Source organism: Heloderma suspectum, chromosome 2, assembly GCF_057233095.1.
Source record: "Heloderma suspectum isolate Gila_16-S chromosome 2, 16-S_ref, whole genome shotgun sequence".
Lineage (NCBI taxonomy): Eukaryota > Metazoa > Chordata > Lepidosauria > Squamata > Helodermatidae > Heloderma > Heloderma suspectum.
In genome coordinates, this window is record NC_139459.1 from 168,216,067 (window position 1) to 168,236,144 (window position 20,078).

At 45.1% G+C, this 20,078-nt stretch overlaps 1 protein-coding gene across 1 annotated transcript; it reads left to right on the forward strand.

Moving 5' to 3' along the window:
- Nucleotides 1–84: 84 nt before the first annotated feature.
- On the forward strand, nucleotides 85–16,479 carry CDC37 (cell division cycle 37, HSP90 cochaperone). Its single transcript, XM_084835875.1, has 8 exons — nucleotides 85–242; nucleotides 5,771–6,052; nucleotides 8,838–8,946; nucleotides 11,043–11,158; nucleotides 12,360–12,482; nucleotides 13,283–13,465; nucleotides 14,387–14,458; nucleotides 15,928–16,479. The coding sequence occupies exons 1-8, from the start codon at nucleotides 141–143 to the stop codon at nucleotides 16,078–16,080; spliced, it is 1,140 nt and encodes a 379-aa protein (XP_084692001.1). The 5' UTR covers nucleotides 85–140; the 3' UTR covers nucleotides 16,081–16,479.
- The last annotated feature ends 3,599 nt before the right edge of the window (nucleotides 16,480–20,078 follow it).

Consider the following 20,078-nt stretch of genomic DNA (forward strand, 5'->3'; position numbering starts at 1 on the left):
AGAAAACCGAGGCGCAAAGAGGGGAGGGGGGAGGAGAGAGAGCGAGCGAGCGCGGAAGTGACGTTAGGGAAGAACCGGATGTGCGAGAGCGTGAGACGTAGGCGGCGGCGCCGGGAGGCTCGCGAGGCGGGAGCGGCGCCATGGTGGATTACAGCGTCTGGGACCACATTGAGGTGTCCGACGATGAGGACGAGACTCACCCCAACATCGACACGCCCAGCCTCTTCCGATGGCGGCACCAGGTGAGGAGAGAGCCTCCCGCCCCCTCCCCTGGGGGGAGAGGCCCCTCCCCCTAGCGCGGCTTTGCCCCCCCCGGCCCCGCCGCCTCCCCTTCCGCCCTGGCCGGGGGGGTCCTGTGGGAGGCTGCATAATACGCGGGAGCCCCACCGGTGCGGCCTCCCCTGCCCTGCCGCGCGGGGGCGGGGCTGCGCCTGCAGCGTTACTCTCAGAAGCACGGGGGCCCCTTCGCCGGGGCGCAGGCGAGCGCCGCCCTCCCCGCCTGCGAGGTCCGGCCCCCCACCCTCTCGCCGGCTCTTCGTTGCTGCCTCATGCCCGGCGTCTTTCCTACCGGCGCAGCACCTGCCGCGCGCTGGCTCTCTCTCCTCCCTCAGAACCCGCTTTGTTTGGGATCCTTCGGTACAGCCCCTTAAACTTGGTCCTCGTCACCTGTTACTGAAACGAAGTACATATACTAACTGAACGGAATGCATACGTTTCCTTTTCTCTCCTTCCTCTCTCCCTTCTGTTGCTTCTCCTGTGTGAAATTTTTAGAGCGTAAGCTTCTCGGGTACCTTGTTCTTGCTCTGTAAAATATCGTGGGCAGGTGTGGTGCTGTATAAATGTTGTTTGTACGCTACCCAGAGAGCTTGGGTTGTTGGGTGGTTTAAAAGTGCAGGCAATACATCTGTAATGCCTAAAGTACATTTCAGTGTGGGAACCTATTATCATTGTTAGTGGGACTTTCCCTTTACATAGGGCATTGTAGGTATTATTTTGTTTGTCAGGAACACACCTGCAAACAGTGTGTACAGTATTGCCATTTTGCAGCTGAGGGATTTGAGGCTGAGGTAGAAAGGCCACCTCCTGAGAGCTGTTCTATACATGATGTAGCAGCAAACCCAGGACTGCTACTGAGTGTATGCTGGTTATGGTTTGCCATCCAATCTTAGCTCTTTGATGAGTATACCTGCCTGAAACAAGTGTTTCCAAATATATGTTTGACAGTTCCCATGGAAGTGGTAAACCTGTGTCTGGGCTGTCTCTCTTCAGACTTCAGGCAGAGACTTGCTTGATGAAATGGTCCTCCATACTAAACCATTCCCCACACCTAGCATGAAAACTAGCATGTTGGTAGTTGGGAGGAAGACTAGGCAAGAATACTTCTTGACATGCTATTTTTCTGAGTGGAGGGAACAGATTTGTGTGAAAGATCAGTTAATCTTGTGAGTCTTCATTTGCAATCTGAAGAGATGTAGTCCAGACACAGGTTTATGATTTTGGTGAGAACCGGGCCAGTGCCTCATCTGCACATCTTATTTGTAGGTACGCTTAAATGTATCCCTACAAAATGTAATATGCAAATCAGCTAATATGTAATATGAGTCCCTGAATAATCAATGATTCCCCAAAGTGGCTTGTGCAGCCTGATCCTTATTTGAAAGTAATTTCTGCTTGTGTTTAGTGAGACTTGCTCTTGGGTAAGTTTGCATAGGATTGCAGCCTTAAACCAAGAGCTGTCAGTTCCAAGCTTAGAACTGGAACGCATTTCTCTTGTGTGTTTTTAACCCATGTGACTGAAGGTGTGAGCAGCACTTTTCTCTCCTAACAATATATAATCCCAAGTTACCTGATTGGGTTGCAGTTGGAGTGTGTTAATTCTGGGGATAATCCAGAATTCTTTCACATAAGTATTCTTTCACATAAGTATTCTTTCACATAAGTAAAGTAGTTATTTACTCCCTCCTACTCCCTCCCTCAGGGGCACCAGTAAGTAATATTCTTTATTCTTATATTCCTACTATCTTTTCTTTCAGCCTCCTGGCACTACTTCCTTGCTAAAAAGTTTTGAATTCATACGCAGAATCTCAACGAGTTCAGAATCTTCCTCTGAAATGAGCATATTTATTTGGGCTCTTTATTAGTAGTGTCAATGCGACTACATATAAAAGTTTTCATGGCTTATCTTCAACCTTCACAGGTGTTTATGTAGGGTGTTCTGTGTATTCCTTAAAACAGGAATCCCCAACCTTCTTGGGCTGGTGGGTACATGTAGTATTTTAAGAAAATGTCATGAATGCTATCACAAAATAACTGTGCCTTGGCAGGGCAAGGGTCCATTCACAAAATGGCCACCATGGTGGGCACAGCCAGTCACAAAACACTTATTTCACAGCCTCTGGGCTCCATGGGCCCAGAGGTATTCTGGAGAATGACACGAAAGATGGCAAGTTGTTGCAAGCCAGGTGCTTCATTTTGCAACTGCCTTAGGGAGGTTTCTGTGGGCTCATTGGAGAGCCTGGACCTAAAAGGATGCAGGTAATAAAGTACTATATGCTCTTCACTACATCTTGAAATGTGGTGCTTCTGTCACTGGCACAAGAAATATGTACAAAAACAGAAAATTGGAGGGCTCTTAAAAACAAGAGTTTGATATGAGATATGTTTTTCAAACTCTCAGACTTCTCAGAAGTAACAACCTATACTGCTTCCTAAAACTCTTGGCTCCTTTCATTTGTTTACAACTGGCTGGTTTCCAGTTGTAAACAAATATATAATTTGTTATATATTGGCTGGTTTCCAATAAATATATAATGTGTTATATATACTGGCTGGTTTCCAGTTGTAAACAAATATATTATATAACCAAATAAGGAACTGAAAAACAAGCAGAGATGCCATCTCTGCCTGTTCTCAAAATGTTTAATAAGACTACCATTTTTCCACATGGTATGGGTGAACAGAGCCATGTGGATCCCTGAAATGCCACTCACCTGCATACTTTCAAGCAGATGTGTACAGCCACAAGGACTAGATGCCAAAAAACCACCATCCCTGGTATTCTCAGCAGCTCAAACTCTGCTCCAGTTTCCAGTCTCTCCTCCTGTAGCTATAGAAGATAAGCAATCCTGCCTATATTAAGATTCATAGAATCATAGAATAGTAGGGTTGGAAGGGGCCTACAAGGCCATCGAGTCCAACCCCCTGCTCAATGCAGGAATCCAAGTCAGAGCATCCCTGACAGATGGCTGTCCAGCCTCGTCTCGAACGCCTCCAGTGTGGGAGAGCCTACCACCTCCCTAGGGAATTGGTTCCATTGTCGTATTGCTCTGTCAGTCAGGAAGTTTTTCCTGATGTTCAGCCGGAATCTGGCTTCCTGTCACTTGAGCCCATTATTCCGTGTCCTGCACTCTGGGATGATCGAGAAGAGAGCCTGGCCTTCCTCTCTGTGACAACCTTTCAAGTACTTGAAGAGCGCTATCATATCTCCCCTCTGTCTTCTCTTCTCAAGGCTAAACGTGCCCAGTTCTTTCAGTCTCTCTTCATAGGGCTTTGTTTCCAGTCCCCTGATCATCTTCGTTGCCCTCCTCTGAACCCTCTCCAGTTTGTCTGCATCCTTCTTCAAGTGTGGTGCCCAGAACTGGACACAGTACTCCAGATGAGGCCTAACCAGTGCTGAGTAGAGCGGAACTAGTACTTCCCGGGATTTGGAAGCTATGCTTATTTATTTATTTATTTATTACATTTATATCCCGCCTTTTTTCCTCCAAGGAACGCAAGGTGGCGTACATAATCCTCCTCCTCCTCCATTTTATCCTCACAAGAACAACCCTGTGAGGTAGGTTGGGCTGAGAGTATGTGACTGGCCCAAAGTCACCCAGTGAGCTTCCATGGCCGAGTGGGGACTAGAACCCGGATCTCCCGACTCCCAGTCCAGCACTCTAGCCACTACACCATGCTGGCACCATGCTATGCTTCTATTAATGCAGCCCAAAATGGCATTTGCCTTTTTTGCAGCCACATCACATTGTCGGCTCATATTCAGCTTGTGATCGACAACAATTCCAAGATTACATTCATATGTGCTTGCCAGTTTCTAAAGCAGACCAAGTTAAAACAGCGAGAATGTTGCCTGGTGATCAAGACAGGATCCTGCAAAAAATGCTTAGATCCTAGCTTAAACTATTCATAGCCTATTGAGGTCAGAAGAGATGATCATTTCTTCTGACCTCCCTGGGGAATTTAGTCTAGTGGGATTAAAGCATACCTTTTACTGGATCCATGAGCCTCTGTCTAAAGCTTTGCAAGCATGGACTCAGTGTTTAAGAAGCTGAGATTTTAGAGGGCTGGGTTATGGCAAAAAGTATTTTGTTATTGAAATATGGTGACTTTGAGGCCAGGAGTGGTGTGCATCTGATTGAAATGGTCATCTTGTCATTGCTATATATCACCACTCTTTACATTGGACTTGCACTGGAAGCACTCAAAGCACCACCAGTCTCTTTGGCTGGGCTCCATCACTCCCAGTGACCACCACAGCAGCTAGGTATAGGGTTAGGCCAGTGGGCAAGGCTAGCACAAGTGGTGGTGATGGTGGTTTTGGGTTACTCTGAATCCAAAATGTCTCAAGTGGCAAACAAAATACATGCCAGATCTTGGTGTTGGATTGCAGGAGGAGAAACATGCTGATGCTTAGGGGAAAGGCAGCCACAGCCTCTATCCAGGGGGAGCGGCCAGTACTGCACCTGAGCAGGTGGTGGACAGCCAGAGTGCTGATGAATGAGCAGACAGCCTGGGGGCATTGCTGTTGCCAGCGTGCTGTGAGGATGCAAATGCTCTGGTTTACTGGTCCAGGCAGGATTGTAAGGGGGGCTGGAAAGGCAGCAACAAGGAAAACCCGCCCTGCCCGCTTTACCTACTTTCTCTGCTATTTATGTGTGCGTGTGGGGGGCGGGGAGATAAAAGATTTGTGTGAGGGACACACCCATTTTACACTCTGTGGACAGCAGCTTCTGCTTCTGCGGCTGGCTGATTTCTTTGTCCAGTATGCATGCATTCCCTTTGCATATCCGGGAAAAAAGGTTGGGAAATGTTTTTAAATCTATCGAAAGGTCAGCTGGCCAGCAACATGGGGGTGGGGAAGAGAATGTTCCCTCCCCCCTTCTGTCAACTGGCCCGGAAGACCAAACTGTCCAGGCTTCTGTTGCAATTTATAAAGAATTTAGTGCAGGGATACATGTTATTTGTCAGGGTGTTTGTGGAGCCCATGTCTCAATTAACAGGCTGCGAGGCAAGATCATTGACCCTAACCTGTATACCTTTAGGTGCCTACTTAAAAACTGGTTATTTAAGAAGGCCTTTAGCTGAGAAGATGTCTCTTCTGTAGGTATGTCAGTGCTGTTCCTGTTTATCTTCTTGTTTTTGATATTGTGGACTGATTGCTGCTTTTGCTGCTTGCTGGAGTTTTTTGCTCCAGGTATTTTATTATGATGGTGGTTCAATTAATTTTGTGGTTTTGTTTTTGTTATTGGTTGAGTTCTTTGGGGGGTGGGGAAATGTTGGGATAAGACAGGGTTTTTAAAAAATAAATACATAATAAAACAACCTTTCTTTCCCTTTAAAAGGTGCCAACTAGCTCTGTTTTCATATAGGCTAGTTGGTAGGACTCATTCTAGGTTGGAGCTGTCCCAATATGAGTGCCAATGAGGGGGGAGTTGGTAGTACGAATGAGCCTTAGTTGGACTATATTGTCTGAATAGAACCTGTTTTCCAGGCTCGAGTTGACAGGATGGAACAGTTCCACAAGGAGAAAGAGGAGGTGGAGAAAGGGTGCCGGGAGTGCAAGAGGAAACTAACTGAGTGCCAGAAGAAAATGAAAGAACTTGAATTGGCCAACACAGAGGCCACCAAAAGTGAGGTGCAAAGGCTACAGGCTGAGGCACAGCAGCTCAAGAAAGAAGAGAAGAGCTGGGAAGAGAAGATGGAAACACTCAGGAAGAAGGAAAAGAATATGCCTTGGAATGTGGACACTCTTAGCAAAGATGGCTTCAGTAAGGTGGGTCTAGCTATTCACTTGGGCTGAGTGTGTTTTCTGTCTTGCTTCCCAGGGTTGATGGATCTGTACTCATTTACAACTGCAAACCCTTGGTGTGACTGTCCTGTACATTAAGTTACATGAATCACATACCTTTTCTGATGAATTGTGGGAGTTGGGTTTTTCCAGCCTGACACATTCCTAAAACCCAGGGTGTACAATCATTTAAAAAGCAAACACAAAAACCCAACTTAGTTCAAGACAACCAGCTACACGGAGAAGCAGTTTAAACATTTTCCAAATAGAAAGAGCCAAAGAACCATGAACCTGATTCCATAAACCCACTGGGGCTTTCATCTTCTTTTTTCTCAAGCGGCAGCCCCTCCCCATGCCACCTTTCAAATTGCTTTTGACAGTGAGGGTATTTCAAAGGCGGATTGATGTAACCTGGAAAGAGGCCTGGTCAGTGGAAAAGGTCAAATCCCACTGGGTTAGTGCAGTCCCCTTACTTGAGCGTAAATGGCTGTTTGGATCCTAGCCAAGATGCCCAACTGGCTTAACTGCATTCCCCAAGAGCTGGCTTGGAAAGGCATATCTGAGGGTACTTTTGGAAGGTGCTGTGGCTCAGAGGTAAGGAAGTGGTCGGGGGAAGGGATGGAGTTCACAGTTATTGGGACAGCCACCGAGAGTGCCTCGATGTGCCCTTGCAGTCCTGCAGACATGCATATAGCCTCAAGAGAATATGCTTAGGCAGTTTTGGAGATGATTGTGAGGTATAATTTGCCGTGAGCTGCTCAGAGAGCTTTGGCTATTGGGCAGTGTTGTTGTTCAGTCGTTAAGCCGTGTCCGACTCTTCATGACCCCATGGACCATAGCATGCCAGGTCTTCCTGTCCTCCGCTCTCTCCCAGAGTGTGCTCAAGTTCATATTCGTTGCATCGGTGATGCTATCTAGCCATCTCATCCACTGCCGTCCCCTTCTCCTTTTGCCTTCAGTCTTTCCCAGCATCAGGGTCTTTTCCAGGGAGTTTTCTCTTCGCATTAGGTGGCCAAAATATTTGAGCTTCAGTATCTGTCCCTCCAATGAGCAGTCAGGGTTGATTTCCTTTAGGATGGACTGATTTGACCTCCTTGCAGTCCAGGGGACTCGTAAGAGCCTTCTCCAGCACCACAGTTCGAAAGCATCGATTCTTCGGCGCTCAGCCTTCCGTATAGTCCAGCTCTCGCAGCCATACATTACAACTGGGAAAACCATAGCTTTGATTAGATGGACCTTTGCCAGCAAGGTGATGTCTCTGCTTCTTACTATGCTGTCTAGGTTTGCCATAGCTTTCCTCCCAAGGAGCAAGCGTCTTTTAATTTCATGGCTACAGTCACCATCTGTGGTGATCTTGGAGCCCAAGAAAGTAAAATCTGTCACTGCTTCCATTTCTTCCCCTTCTATATGCCAGGAAGTGATGGGGCCAGATGCCATGATCTTCGTTTTTTTAATGTTGAGTTTCAAACCAGCTTTGGCACTCTCCACTTTCACCCTCCACAAGAGGCTCTTGAGATCCTCTTCGCTTTCTGCCATTAGGGTGGTATCATCTGCGTATCTGAGGTTGTTGATAATTCTCCCGGCAATCTTAATTCTGACCTGTGATTCATTCAACCCGGCGTTTCTCATGATGTACTCTACATATAAATTAAATAAGCAGGGCGACAATATGCAGCCTTGTCGTACTCCTTTCCCAATTTTGAACCACTCGGTTGTTCCATGTCTAGTTCTTATTGTTGCTTCTTGACCCTCGTACAGGTTTCTCAAGAGACAGGTAAGGTGGTCTGGTACTCCCATCTCTTTCAGAATTTGCCAGAGTTTGTTGTGATCCACACAATCAAAGGCTTTAGCGTAGTCAATGAAGCAGAAATAGACGTTTTCCTGGAATTCTCTTGCTTTCTCCATGATCCAGCGAATGTTGGTGATTTGATCTCTAGTTCCTCTGCCTCTTCGAAACCCAGCTTGTACTTCTGGTAGTTCTCAGTTCACATACTGCTGAAGCCTAGTTTGTAGGATTTTGAGCATAACCTTGCTGGCATGTGAAATGAGCGCAATTGTATGGTACATTGGGCAGTATAGAAATGTAATTAATGAAGAAAGGACTGCTTCTATAAGTTTTGCAAGTCCTGGGATTAGAAAGGGGCAGTGGGGAGGGAGCAGAGGAAGCAGTAGGGGTGCAGGAAGAAGAATTTCTAACTGATCCCCAGGAAGCCTTAGAGGGCAGAGTCTTCAGCAGACACTGCCCATAGTTTGATTCTTCCACTCATCTTGTAGACGGAAACTGAACAGTACAAATGTGCAGACCATGAGTTTATTACCTCCCATGGTCTCTGATTGCATCCCAAATGCTAGATCTCTCTTCCTGAATAGCTAATGATGGAAGCAAGGATGGGATCCTGGTCCTAGAAATATCCTAGAACAAATAGACGAGGAAGCGTTAAAAAGCTTCCTGTAAAACTGTTAAGTCCAGAGCATTTTGAGTCTCACGATTCATCTTCAGAGGCAGCTGAATCAGTTTCATCAAAATAGCATACAGAATTAATTTAGTCTTGTGCTAAAGACTTTGCAGGACTAGCTTGAATGCCTTGAGGAAACTGATTCAGTTGCCCCTGATCCTTTTGAGGATACTTTACCTCTTTATTCTTTTGCTGGTGCATTCCCTTATTTGTTTGGTCTAGAACTATCCAGCCAGCCATGAGATAGTTCAGCCAACTTTGACTATCATGAAGTAACAGTAGTGGCACTAACAAGCCTTCCTTTGCTATTTCAGAGTGTCTTCAACGTCAAGGCCGAGCAGCAAGATGAGGAGTCCGAAGAACAGAAAGAGAAGAAGCACAAAACATTTGTGGAGAAGTATGAGAAGCAAATTAAGCACTTTGGTAAGTCAGTTACAGTTTCTTATGCGGACTATAGATGACTAGCTTTTCTATTTTCTTTTTGTGAAATTTCTTTGGATTGTGGTCTCAGAGGTTTACATTTATTAGTTTTTTATTGTAGAAGAGACTTGCTCATGAAAAATACATACTGGATAGAGTTTATCCTGGGTTTCTTTTTCTGTCACCGAGAGTGCTTGGGGTCAATGTGGCCAATTGCGGCCAGCTGCAGATACAGTCTGTGGACTGGTACTCATTTGCAATTGAGTAGATTGTGTGACTGGCCACTGGGCCAGCCCAGAATTAAATACAGGGGTGACATGTTCTGTGCTCTAATTTGCCATAATGCTCTACCTTGTTCATAATGGAGTACAACGGAGGAATGTATCTGGAAAATCAAAGACTTGGGAATTTAATGTTCCATGAGCTACTTCTGTGCAGCTCTTCTGGAATGAACAATAACAAAATGTGAGCTGCCTGTCTAATACTTATTCACCCTGGTAGTTGCCTTCCCTTTTGGGTTACAAAGTTCAAAACAAAGTGTTCTGACAGGACACACTTCCTTTGGGAGGCTATTCTGGAGTAAATGAACTGCAGCATCTGTTTCCAATGGTCTAAGTAGTTTCCTTTTTTTCTGATGGTTTGTTCTTGGGTTAAAACTCTTGAGTTGTTTCTCCCTCAACAACCCAGATCTCCAGGTTTGGATGTCTCAGAGAACAACCTTGGAATGAGGTGTTCCTGGGTTGTTAAGCAAAGCAGAAGCAAGCAGTTGGGAGCTCTCCCACGCAGTCCAAAACAACCCATGGCTAACAAACCATGGGTTGTTAAATCATGCCAAACGAGTCATTCTGTTCTGCTCTCTGGTGCTTGCTCCTGAGTATGAACACCCTCCAAAGGTTGGCAAGAGTGCTAATGATCCAAGTATCCCCCAATGGTAATACATTTTCAAAATGATGAGATTAGTTGTCTATACCACACATGAAGCTTTGCTCAGTATATATATGGTGGCTGGTTTGCATGTAACACCCAACTATGTGCACAATCCTTTGAACACATGTGCTTTCTCTGCTCCTTTCTCCTGTAGGAGAAGGGAAGCTTTTGTTTCAGTTTTCAACTGCAGTTATTTGTTATGTAAGAACCTGGACAAACTGTGGCTAGTGTTAACAATGGTTTAAGGAAACAAGCCATCTTGGTTTGTAAACCACAGTGTGAAGTTGGCTTGTTTCCCTAAACCAGCCTTCTCCAATCCAAGTCCTTAAAGAGGTTTTGGATTACAGGTCCTATCAGCCTCAGCCAGCATGGCCAGTAATCAGGGTGATGGGAGTTTTACTCCAAAGTATCTGAAGCTACCCAGTTTGAGGGAAGCTTCCCTAAACCATAGTTAACACCACAGTTTGTTCAGATTCAGCCGTAATGAGTAACTGTGGTTAGTTGAAAATAGAAGCCAAAGCACTAGGGGAGGGGCAGGCAGGATATGTATGTGTGAGTTTGACGCTCAGTCAGGCTCATTCCTAAACTGGTTTAGTGCTGTGTCTGAATAAATCCATTGTGTAACAAGGACCAAAAACAGCATCTTGGATTGTGGGCTGTGATTACCCAAAGGAAGCCACTCCTAAGTCCTCCTTTTACGGCTGTCGTGGAGTTTGTTTCTTTTATTTAAGAACATAAAAGCATTCTTGCTTCCTGCTGTTGATCTTAAACAAACATATATTCAGGTTATATAAAGCTCCCTTTAGGAACTAGAAGCCTTGCTCTGGTTCTCATAGGCTGTGTGCAATCATGGTTGTCTTGCTTAATTGTTTTAATACCATTTTTACCATAAGTTCTGAGCTTCTTTAATATTTACCTCCATGAATGTTCCCAAGTCAAAAAACCAACTCCTCTCCCCTCCCCTCCATCATTATCCTATCCGCCTCAATTGCTTATCTTGCCAAACTCAAGTTAATGTGTTGCATATTATACACCAAAAAATGCCAGCAGTTCTTCATAGTGCTGTCAGTGGTATGTCAAATTCCTGGTCCAAAAGCCTGGTTGGGAAAATTGTCTCCTCTGTAGACCGTGGGAGCAATCTGATTTGATACTGCTTCTCTCCTCTTCCAAAGGAATGCTGCGGCGATGGGATGACAGCCAGAAATACCTGTCTGATAACCCACATCTTGTGTGTGAGGAGACAGCCAATTACTTAGTCATCTGGTGTATTGATCTGGAAGTAGAAGAGGTGAGTGATGCTGATGTAGCTTTTCTGGAACCTGCAGTGCAAAAGGCTAAGAGCTACCAGTCAAACATGATAAATCAGTTGAAATGTGTGGAGGATAACAGTGGCTCCCAGAGACCCCAAGTTCTAGGTTATCCTTTTTAGCCCCCAAATAATTTTGTAGTGGCTACACAATTCTATGAAATGACTCCTTCTGTTAGAAAAATCAAACACTTTCATGGCTGTTATTATTGGTCTCAAAACAAATGAGGACAATGTTTTGAGAAACTTTGGTTACTGCAAGGCAAGCTCTTAAGGTCTTTCCTTCGTATTTATTTGAGATCTTATGATTAAGAGTCCAGATAATGCTTTTGAACACCTGGATACTAGCCATTAGTACAGTATATTACCTTGTGCAGTTTGGTAGTTGACTACCTCGTAAACAGCCATTGTGGTTCTGCACTGAACAATTTGCCTGGCCTTGCTTTAAATGAGTAATTTCCCCTGCCAGTGGAATTATTTCAGCTGTTATTTTGTGTCTGGTGTTGTAGCAGTTGGGTCCTGCTGAGTCAGCTGCTGCTGTCTCACAGCCAGCTACATGCCTAGAAGAAGGCACTGACTGAGATAGCCTCACGAATTTGTTGAAAGGCAATGCTGACATTCAGTATAGTTCTGTTGCTGTGTGCTGGAATGTAACAAAGCGGCCAGGGAGGCAGGATGCTGTCGCTTTGATAGTCATGGTTCTGGGCCAGCTGGTGTCCTGCACATGTAGCATGAACCTGAGAGAGGCTTGGACTGATTTTACTTGCTTATTAAAATATTTATTGCCTGCCTTTCAGCCCAAGCAAGACCCTCAAGGCATTGTACAACAAGAAGAAGAACATTAAAACAAATTCAGAACAACAAGCTGAATTAACAGCAGAGCTAACGTTAAAGCCTCACACCCCATGTTAAAAACATTTAATAGCTGAACAGGACAAAACCATCTTCACTGCCTGCCTAAAACTGAGTAAATATGGGGGCCTAGGGAGGCAATTCCATAACTGGGGTGCTTCCGCTGAGAAGGCCCTGTCCCACGTCCTCACCAACGTAGTCCACCAACTTTTTAGAGCTCTGTTGAAGTGTGAATAAAGCTGTTTTTGTGCCAGGCTCAGGCAGATGTGGTTTGGAGGAGGAGTGCTGTGTGTCTTTAAAAGTTAAACTCCTCTTTTGTCACCTTTCTCAGAAACATGCCCTGATGGAGCAGGTGGCCCATCAGACCATAGTGATGCAGTTCATCCTGGAGCTGGCCAAGAGCTTGAAGGTTGATCCTAGAGCTTGTTTCAGGCAATTCTTCACTAAAATCAAGGTGAGAAAACCCTTCCCTTGAATAGTAGCAATAGAAACACTTTGCCTTGCTGGCTTCGTTGCCTTGCTTCTTGGTTAGCCCTGCGCTCAGGATCTGCTGCAATCAGTGCAGGGCAGCTGCCTTATTGGCTGACAAAACATTACAGAGGCAGCAGAGTAACACTAAGCTTCCATTTTTCCATAGCAAATGTTATCTTAAAGCTGACAATTTCTGATGATGAACGTCCACAGTCTTCAGTGCTTGATGTTGTGCAGTCTTGGTGAATGAGTAAAAATAGTTTGTGGCTGTGACCCAGATAAGTGGTGCAATTCTGTTTGTGACCTGCATGACCTTAAAGCAGCCTTCCCCGACCTTATGCCCTCCAGATGATGGGAGTTGTGGTCCAACACATCTGGAGGGCACCAAGATAGGGAGGCTGAATTAAAGGAACCATGCAGACACTACTCCCTGCCTCCACCCCAAATGTTCTCTTATGATCCCTCAGATGAACAGGCTGCCCCCTTAACAGTGCCTTCCAGGTAACTAGCCTACACCTCAAGAGCCCTAAAGTAATTAGGAGCTTCATGTTTAGGAAATTCCATTCCTCTGGTGGCTCATCAGAGTCTTAGCTTGAGTATATTTGATAAGTAGTGTGAAGTATTTGGGCTTGGGTGGGCGTTTAATGGGCAAGTTAGGCAAAGTGTGAAGAGGTATGGGGAGAGCGGGTCACTTTGATTGTTGAGTTCAGGATGTCCGTTCAACACTTGGTACTCATGTGCGGTTTTTTTCTTTTCCCTGCCGCCTTCCCACCTTCCATTCAGACTGCTGACCAGCAGTACATGGAGGGCTTTAATGATGAACTGGAATCCTTCAAAGAGAGGGTGCGAGGCCGGGCCAAGGCACGCGTCGAAAGAGCCATGAAAGAGTATGAAGAAGAAGAGCGGCAGAAACGGCTGGGACCTGGTGGCCTTGATCCTGTGGATGTGTATGAATCACTCCCGTCTGTGAGTAACTCAGGGAAACTGCTAAAAAGCTGATGCTTCAGCTGTGGAAATTAGTTACATGAAATGATCCTTTGTTTCACTCTGTGGTGTGTGTATGGGAGGGAAAGTGGGACAGCGATGATGATGATAATATCTTGGTTCTTGAAACCTATATTATCCCAAGGGCTCAGGACTAATGACTCCCATGTAGATAAAACTATTTGTACCCTTATTTACTTCCCTGGCCTTGGTACCGCTGTGCTGTCAGAATCCCTAATCTAACTGTTCCTCCCCAGGAAGCTGTTCTGTAGTCATGCGTCTGGTGAGGGTACCTACGGCAGAGGCAGTTCCATCAGGGATCAGATTTGCAGTGCACCTGATTCCTGTGGCCCATACTCTGGTGGAGCTTCTGGTCTTGCAGATTATGGAATATGAATATATAAAGTTGCCTTATACTTGGTCCATTTAGCATGCTACTGCCTGCTGTGATTGGTGGTGGCTCTCCAGGGCCTCGCACAGAATTCTTTCCCAGCTCTGCTGAGATACTTTTAACTGTGTATGTCAAGGGTTGTACATGGGACCTTGTGCTTGCAAAGCATATGATCTATCCCTGAGCTTTGGATAGCCTTTGTGACTCATGTAATCTGAGATGTTGGTGCAAGGCTGTTCCTTTCTTTCCCCTCCACTTGCTATAAACTGCGAGTGAGTGCTTGGAGGGGAGGTTCTTTTAAACATCTGGTTCGATGCTAAAGTGTTGAGCTGAAGCAGGAAAAGCTCTTGCGCAGATGCCCTCACATTGGGCATTCTCCTAATAGTGCTCCTTGATGGACCTGGGGTACCATCCTGAGTTTGTAATGGAGTGACAAAGAATTGTAGGGAATGGGTTGCTCACCTAAGCAGATTATCCCCTCGGCTAACCATGCTACTGTCTCCTCTTCCCAGGAGCTCCAGAAATGCTTTGATGTGAAAGATGTGCAGATGCTTCAGGATGCTATCAGTAAAATGGATCCTGCTGTGAGTATCGTCAGAGCTGGGTTAAGGATTGGACTCCCTCCTTCAAGTCATGGAACTGTATCCAGATAGCTCCAAAAGATGTCAGGCCCTGTTCTTGAATATGCTCACACACTTACATGCATTCTCCACCCCAATTCACCTATGATCTAGGGCTTGGAGACATTTGTTCACACTATCACAGCCAATTACTACAATTTCTCCAGCTACCCCATCCCCATCAAACCACTTTGAGAAAAAGTCTGGTATTTATCTGTACCAGTAATTGCATGCTGTAGTACCCTAGCTTACAGAGGTTCTGCAAACATGACTAGTGCTCTTACAGTACTGAGCTTCCTTGCTCCATTAGCTGTGTCCGATGCTTTGCCTGCATTTTGTCTTTAAGCTTCAAAAACTAGTATAAACTACTGAAGTATTTGTACATTCTTCAATTAGGAATTAACACTAGAAAAATCTCTCATTTTTCCTTGCAACCAAAATTTCCCTTAATAGCAGCTTATTCTGTGGATTTGGTAAAACCAGTTCCCTTAAGACTGATTTAAGCTTTGTAGTCCTTTTGCTTTATTTTCTAACCTTTTATTTTAGGAAAAAAACCCATCATTTTGCATAGTGATGGGCAGGCTCCCTGCAGCTCTGCCTGGAACTGATATTTAAGAAGTTCACATTTGCATACTTTATCTGTGAACTTTTTAAAAAAGCTTGTTTCCTTTCCAGGAGTCATTTCTCAATGCATCAGGTTAGCACATGTGTGGTGATGGTGCTGTGCACTCATGTTATTACATTTCCCTGACCCCCCATCCCCAGGAATTGTTGAACTTTGGAGAATTTCTGCACAGGCGGCTGGCTTTGATTGCCTCGTCCGCTGACAGTGCATGCACAGAATTGTGTCTAACATTCTGAGCTGGAGAAGAACGTCTGGGGAAAATAGAGTTCAATTTGTAATACAGCTGAGCATTATGAGCTGGACAAATATGTATACTGAACCAGGGAATTATGAACTTCAGCGCTATTACTTGTCTGTCTTCATAATTATTACATTCGTCTTTGACTCCATTAATGCCCTTTAAAAAGCTTTAGGTCAGCATGTTTCCCTACAGCAAAATAGAAAAACTGCCCTCCCATGGCAGCTTTAGCACTACAGAGTGCTAAAAGGGTCAAATTTAGCTTGTTCTGAAGCCAAATTTGACCTTTTTAGCTTACTGAAGTGGGTTGCTGCTGAAATTTGGCAGCAAACCGCTGATTTTTTCTCTCTTGGAGCCACACTGAGTACAGTCTGCAGGAGGGGTCTGGGGGTGGGAACATGGCTCCTGGGCCCCCCAAAATTGCCCACCCTTGCTTTAGTTTTATTAGAATAGTTTAATTTCCATTGTTTAGAAGCCCAAAGTGGGTCCTAGGAATTCACCAGAACTGTTCATCTAAAGTGCAACAGGCATATGGCCCTTAAGCAGTGTGCGTTTTGCATCCCACTGCAGGAAGCAAAATATCACATGCAGCGGTGCATTGATTCTGGGCTGTGGGTGCCAAATGCACGAACAGCAGAAGGAGCAGAGAAGAGCGACAAGGCAGAAGGTGTCTATGAAGAGTTGAAGAAGGAGAGCTGTGAGGAAGACAAAGGAAACCCTTGAAGCTTTGGCTGGATGTCCGTAAAGCAGAATGCCCCTGTCAACCTCTGTCCGCTCTTCCTGTCTTTCACACCAAACTGTTCAGCGATGATGTGCTTTATACACTTAGACACTTCTTGAATTGTATGAGCTGCTTCTTGACTGACTCTCTTGCTCACCACATCAATCCCCCCCCCCTCCTGTGCGCAGTCCTGAAGCATTTTCCCCTGTTGGAAGCCAGCATTTTAGGGGAGGTCCTGCAACACAGCATAGGCTCAGGGGGGCTTGGCATGGCAGTTCTGCCTTCTATCTTGTTGTGGTAATGCCAGTCAGCGTCATAGTTACAAATGTGCTGTTATATCTATCTTTTTGTTTGGCAACCAGTTAAAGCTATTGAGCAAATAAAAAGATTGAAATAGCTGAGACTGGAATGGAGTCACTGGGCGCAATGTGTCTCTTCACTAGAGAATCAAACCATTAATTTTCTTGCTGTTTAGTTCCGGTTCAGGATTGGCTGCAAGGAGTAGTAGAGGATGCATGCTCCACCAGTAGAGCGCATGCTTTGCATGTGCAAAATCCAACCTGGTATCTCGGGTGAAAAGGGTCTTTGGGCTGGAAACCTCTTCCTGAAACCTTAAGAGAACTCCTGAGGAATCATGGTAAAGAATGCTGAGCTAGATAGACCAATGGAGATGGTTTTCATGTATATCTTGAGTTCCTCTTTGGGTCAGTAAAGGCTTGGTAGCAGATTTGGGACATATCATTGACATTTCACATTTGATGTTCAAAGTGCGGTGGGACAAACTAATATATCTAATGTATATACTTTCCAGTCTGTTAGAAGTACCTGCTTCAGAATCTGGACCCTCAGAGTCTGCTTCATTTTTCATTGCGCCTAGGACCCTGCAGGCACCACCTGTTGGAAGGCAACATTTTAGGGCAGGTCACATGACCTGTGAGGGAAATTCCTTATCAGACTGGGTTCATATTATCTGACTGGGTTCAGATAATATGCCACAGCTCATCATGGGTCATTTAACCCACAGTGTCCATGAATGCAAAATTGAATATGCAACCCCTGCTTAAGGGTTGTCACGTTGTGTGAACCCAGCAAGTATGGTCTAAAACAATCCTATGTGTGTTTAAACAGAAAAGAGTCTTACAATTCCCATCATTCCCTAGCCAGCCGTAGCTGGGGAAACTAGAACAATTTGTGAAATGGCAGTATATGCCAAGGATATCTAGTTGGGAGGCCAGCACTAAAGTGCTTTTTAGGGTATAATCCTACACAAGTTGAGCCAGAAAACGGTCCTAAAACTCCCAGCATGCCCCAGCCAACCATGCTGGCTGAGAAATGCCAGAGGTTGTGGGACTTTTTTCTGTCTAAACGTGCATAGGATTGTGCCCTAAATGTTCTAAAACAGACCATGGGTAATGGGAGGATTGTTTAATCCTCAAATAACCCAAGCTTGGCGCGTTTGCATGATATGACAAGACCTGAGCAGGGATTGCATGTTCAATGGCGGCTGCATGTGCCCCGCATGCACCACAGCCTTGTCAAGGGTTGAATGACACGGTGGGCTGTCATGTCGCGTGAAGAGTCCTAGTTTGTCCTTTTGAGGGTCAAAGATCAGAACGATTGTATTTCAAACATATTTAAGAGCAGCAGAGACTGGCTAAGCACCAGACCATGGAGAAACTATAGTGCACAAAAGTGCTGTCCCTTCTCACACTAGGCTGCCACACTGAACTGGAGTCTTGGAGCAGGAGGCCTCCAGGGTGCCTACCCCATCCCAGGCCTTGATGTGGCACAGCACAGAAGACTGAGCAAACCCAAGATGTAACAGTCCTCTTTGATAGTGGGTTTACGTCCTGTGATTTATTTTATTTGGAGCCTCTGAGTGTAATACATCAATATTTTAATTGAACCCTTATTCTGAACTGATAATCTGCATCGTCTTTTGTTTGGTTTTTGTTCTGTTTGTGTATAACATACTTTTGAACAATGGTTCCTGTGCCTTGGGAAGAGAGAAATAAAAAGACCAGTCCAGTTCTTGGTACAGATTGAGTTTTACGAGCCTGCTCCTCATCTAGTGTGAATATTGATATGGGAAGACCAACTCCAGCTCAACATCATTTGTTGGAATAAATTATAGTCTTGCCTACACAAGTTACAAATACTTGTTTAGTGTTCTGTTAAATACCTTGTAGGATAAAGTAATTTGTAGCTCTCTTGGTCCACCCCCCATGGGACTTTATATAATAGCACAGTGGCTGTAGACCACTGGAATGCCTGTGGTTTTTAAGAGGATGAGGGATGGCCAATTAAGATAGGTACAGGGAATTAAATAGCTGTTTTGAAACTAAAGGCCATTGGGCAGTATCCAGTGGGTCCGCTCTGCCTCCACTATTTCCGTTCTACTCATGTGACCCACTGCTTGCACAACAGGGCTTTGGTGCTTCTAAAAATAACCTTAGAAATGCTAAGGATCTGGACAGGTCAGCGGTCTTCCCTTCTGCAATCTCCGCTTGTCCTGCCCTATTCCAGAAATTAGCGTTTCTGCTCCTTTCAGGTTATTTTTAGAAGCGCCAAAGTCTTGTTGCACAAGCAGTGGGTCCTATGAGCACCCAGGCACAATAGGATACTACCCACTGTAAGATGTCTTGGATATTTTCTGGGAGAGGTGGAGAATAAATCATACTAATAAAGTTGCTAGGTAGGTACAGTCATTCTATAATAACTTCTCCCATCTTCCCAGAAATTTCTTAAAGAGCTATTTGCCCTGAGCACCGTTCAGGCATATGGAGGTAGGGAATGGATACATTTCCCTGGAGTCTTGGCAGAAGGGTGTTGTGTAATTAACATTAGGGTAAAAAAAGCACTTAGGTGTGTTTTTTTTTAAGTTGTAGATTGTGCTTGAGAATGTTTATGCAAACATATCTGGGGTATTCAGACCTTGTGAGATTTGCTGAAGCCAACCAGAAGCCCTCTAGAACAGGAAGAGATCTTGTACAGGAAACTCTAGGACTTGTGGTTTGAGAGACATGTGCCTCTGTATGTAACGTGAGCACTTGAACTGCAAGCCCCAGACTTTCTTAATTCCCGCTGGCATTTTCTATGAGGCAGCTGACAGGTGGGAGAGATAAGTACCATAATCAGGGCCACTGAGATCCTAGTGATGGTGGAGACTAGTGCTGCTGAGATGATTTACAGGGCCCAGAATATACAGAAGAAAATAAGCTAGGGCAGGGGTCTCCCAGGACTGAGAATAATATCTAAAAGGCATTGTCAGTGTGCTTGTATATAGTCAACATACATGCCATACTGCCATGTCTGGCTATAAACACTTAGAAGTCAGACAAACTTGGGGCTAAACCAGGTGAGCTAAACAAAGCTAAAAGACTAGTACAATATTTTAAAATATATCCTGCCTTTTCTCCTAGGAGTTTCGCAACAAAAATCATTCTTTCAACTTACAACGTAAATACCAAACATTAAAACAAAACAGCAGCAGAAAACAACGCAGCAGTCAAAATTTTTAAAATAGTCAACCAGAACCCAGAAAGTTCAAATTGCATATCGAATCCCTTCCTGAAAAGGAAGGTCTTTGTCAGCTTCCAGAAGGTCGTCAATGATGAGGTAAGACAGGCCTTCCTCCAGTTCTAGAAGACAAGGGATTGTGGAGGGTGGGGCATGTTTGCAGTTTGTACTGGACCCAGAGAAATGATCCGTGGGCACTTGCCCTAAGGGGAAAACAAGAGGAGAATCCCAGGTTAGGGAGCTCATACTATCCGTGGCCAGATTCAAGCTGGGGCATCCCCTCTCAAGGGCTATTTAAAGGCCTGTATACCCGGGGCCACTGCTGTTCGGTGGCACCTAAAGGTGTTGACCTGGTTCACATTATATGATAGATCACCATGGCTTAATTCACCCATGGGGGTGTGATGTGCCAGGTGCCTGCGGGTGCCATTTTTGCATGGCATCCATGGGCATCCAGCTTGCCTTGTGCGAACCCAGGAGG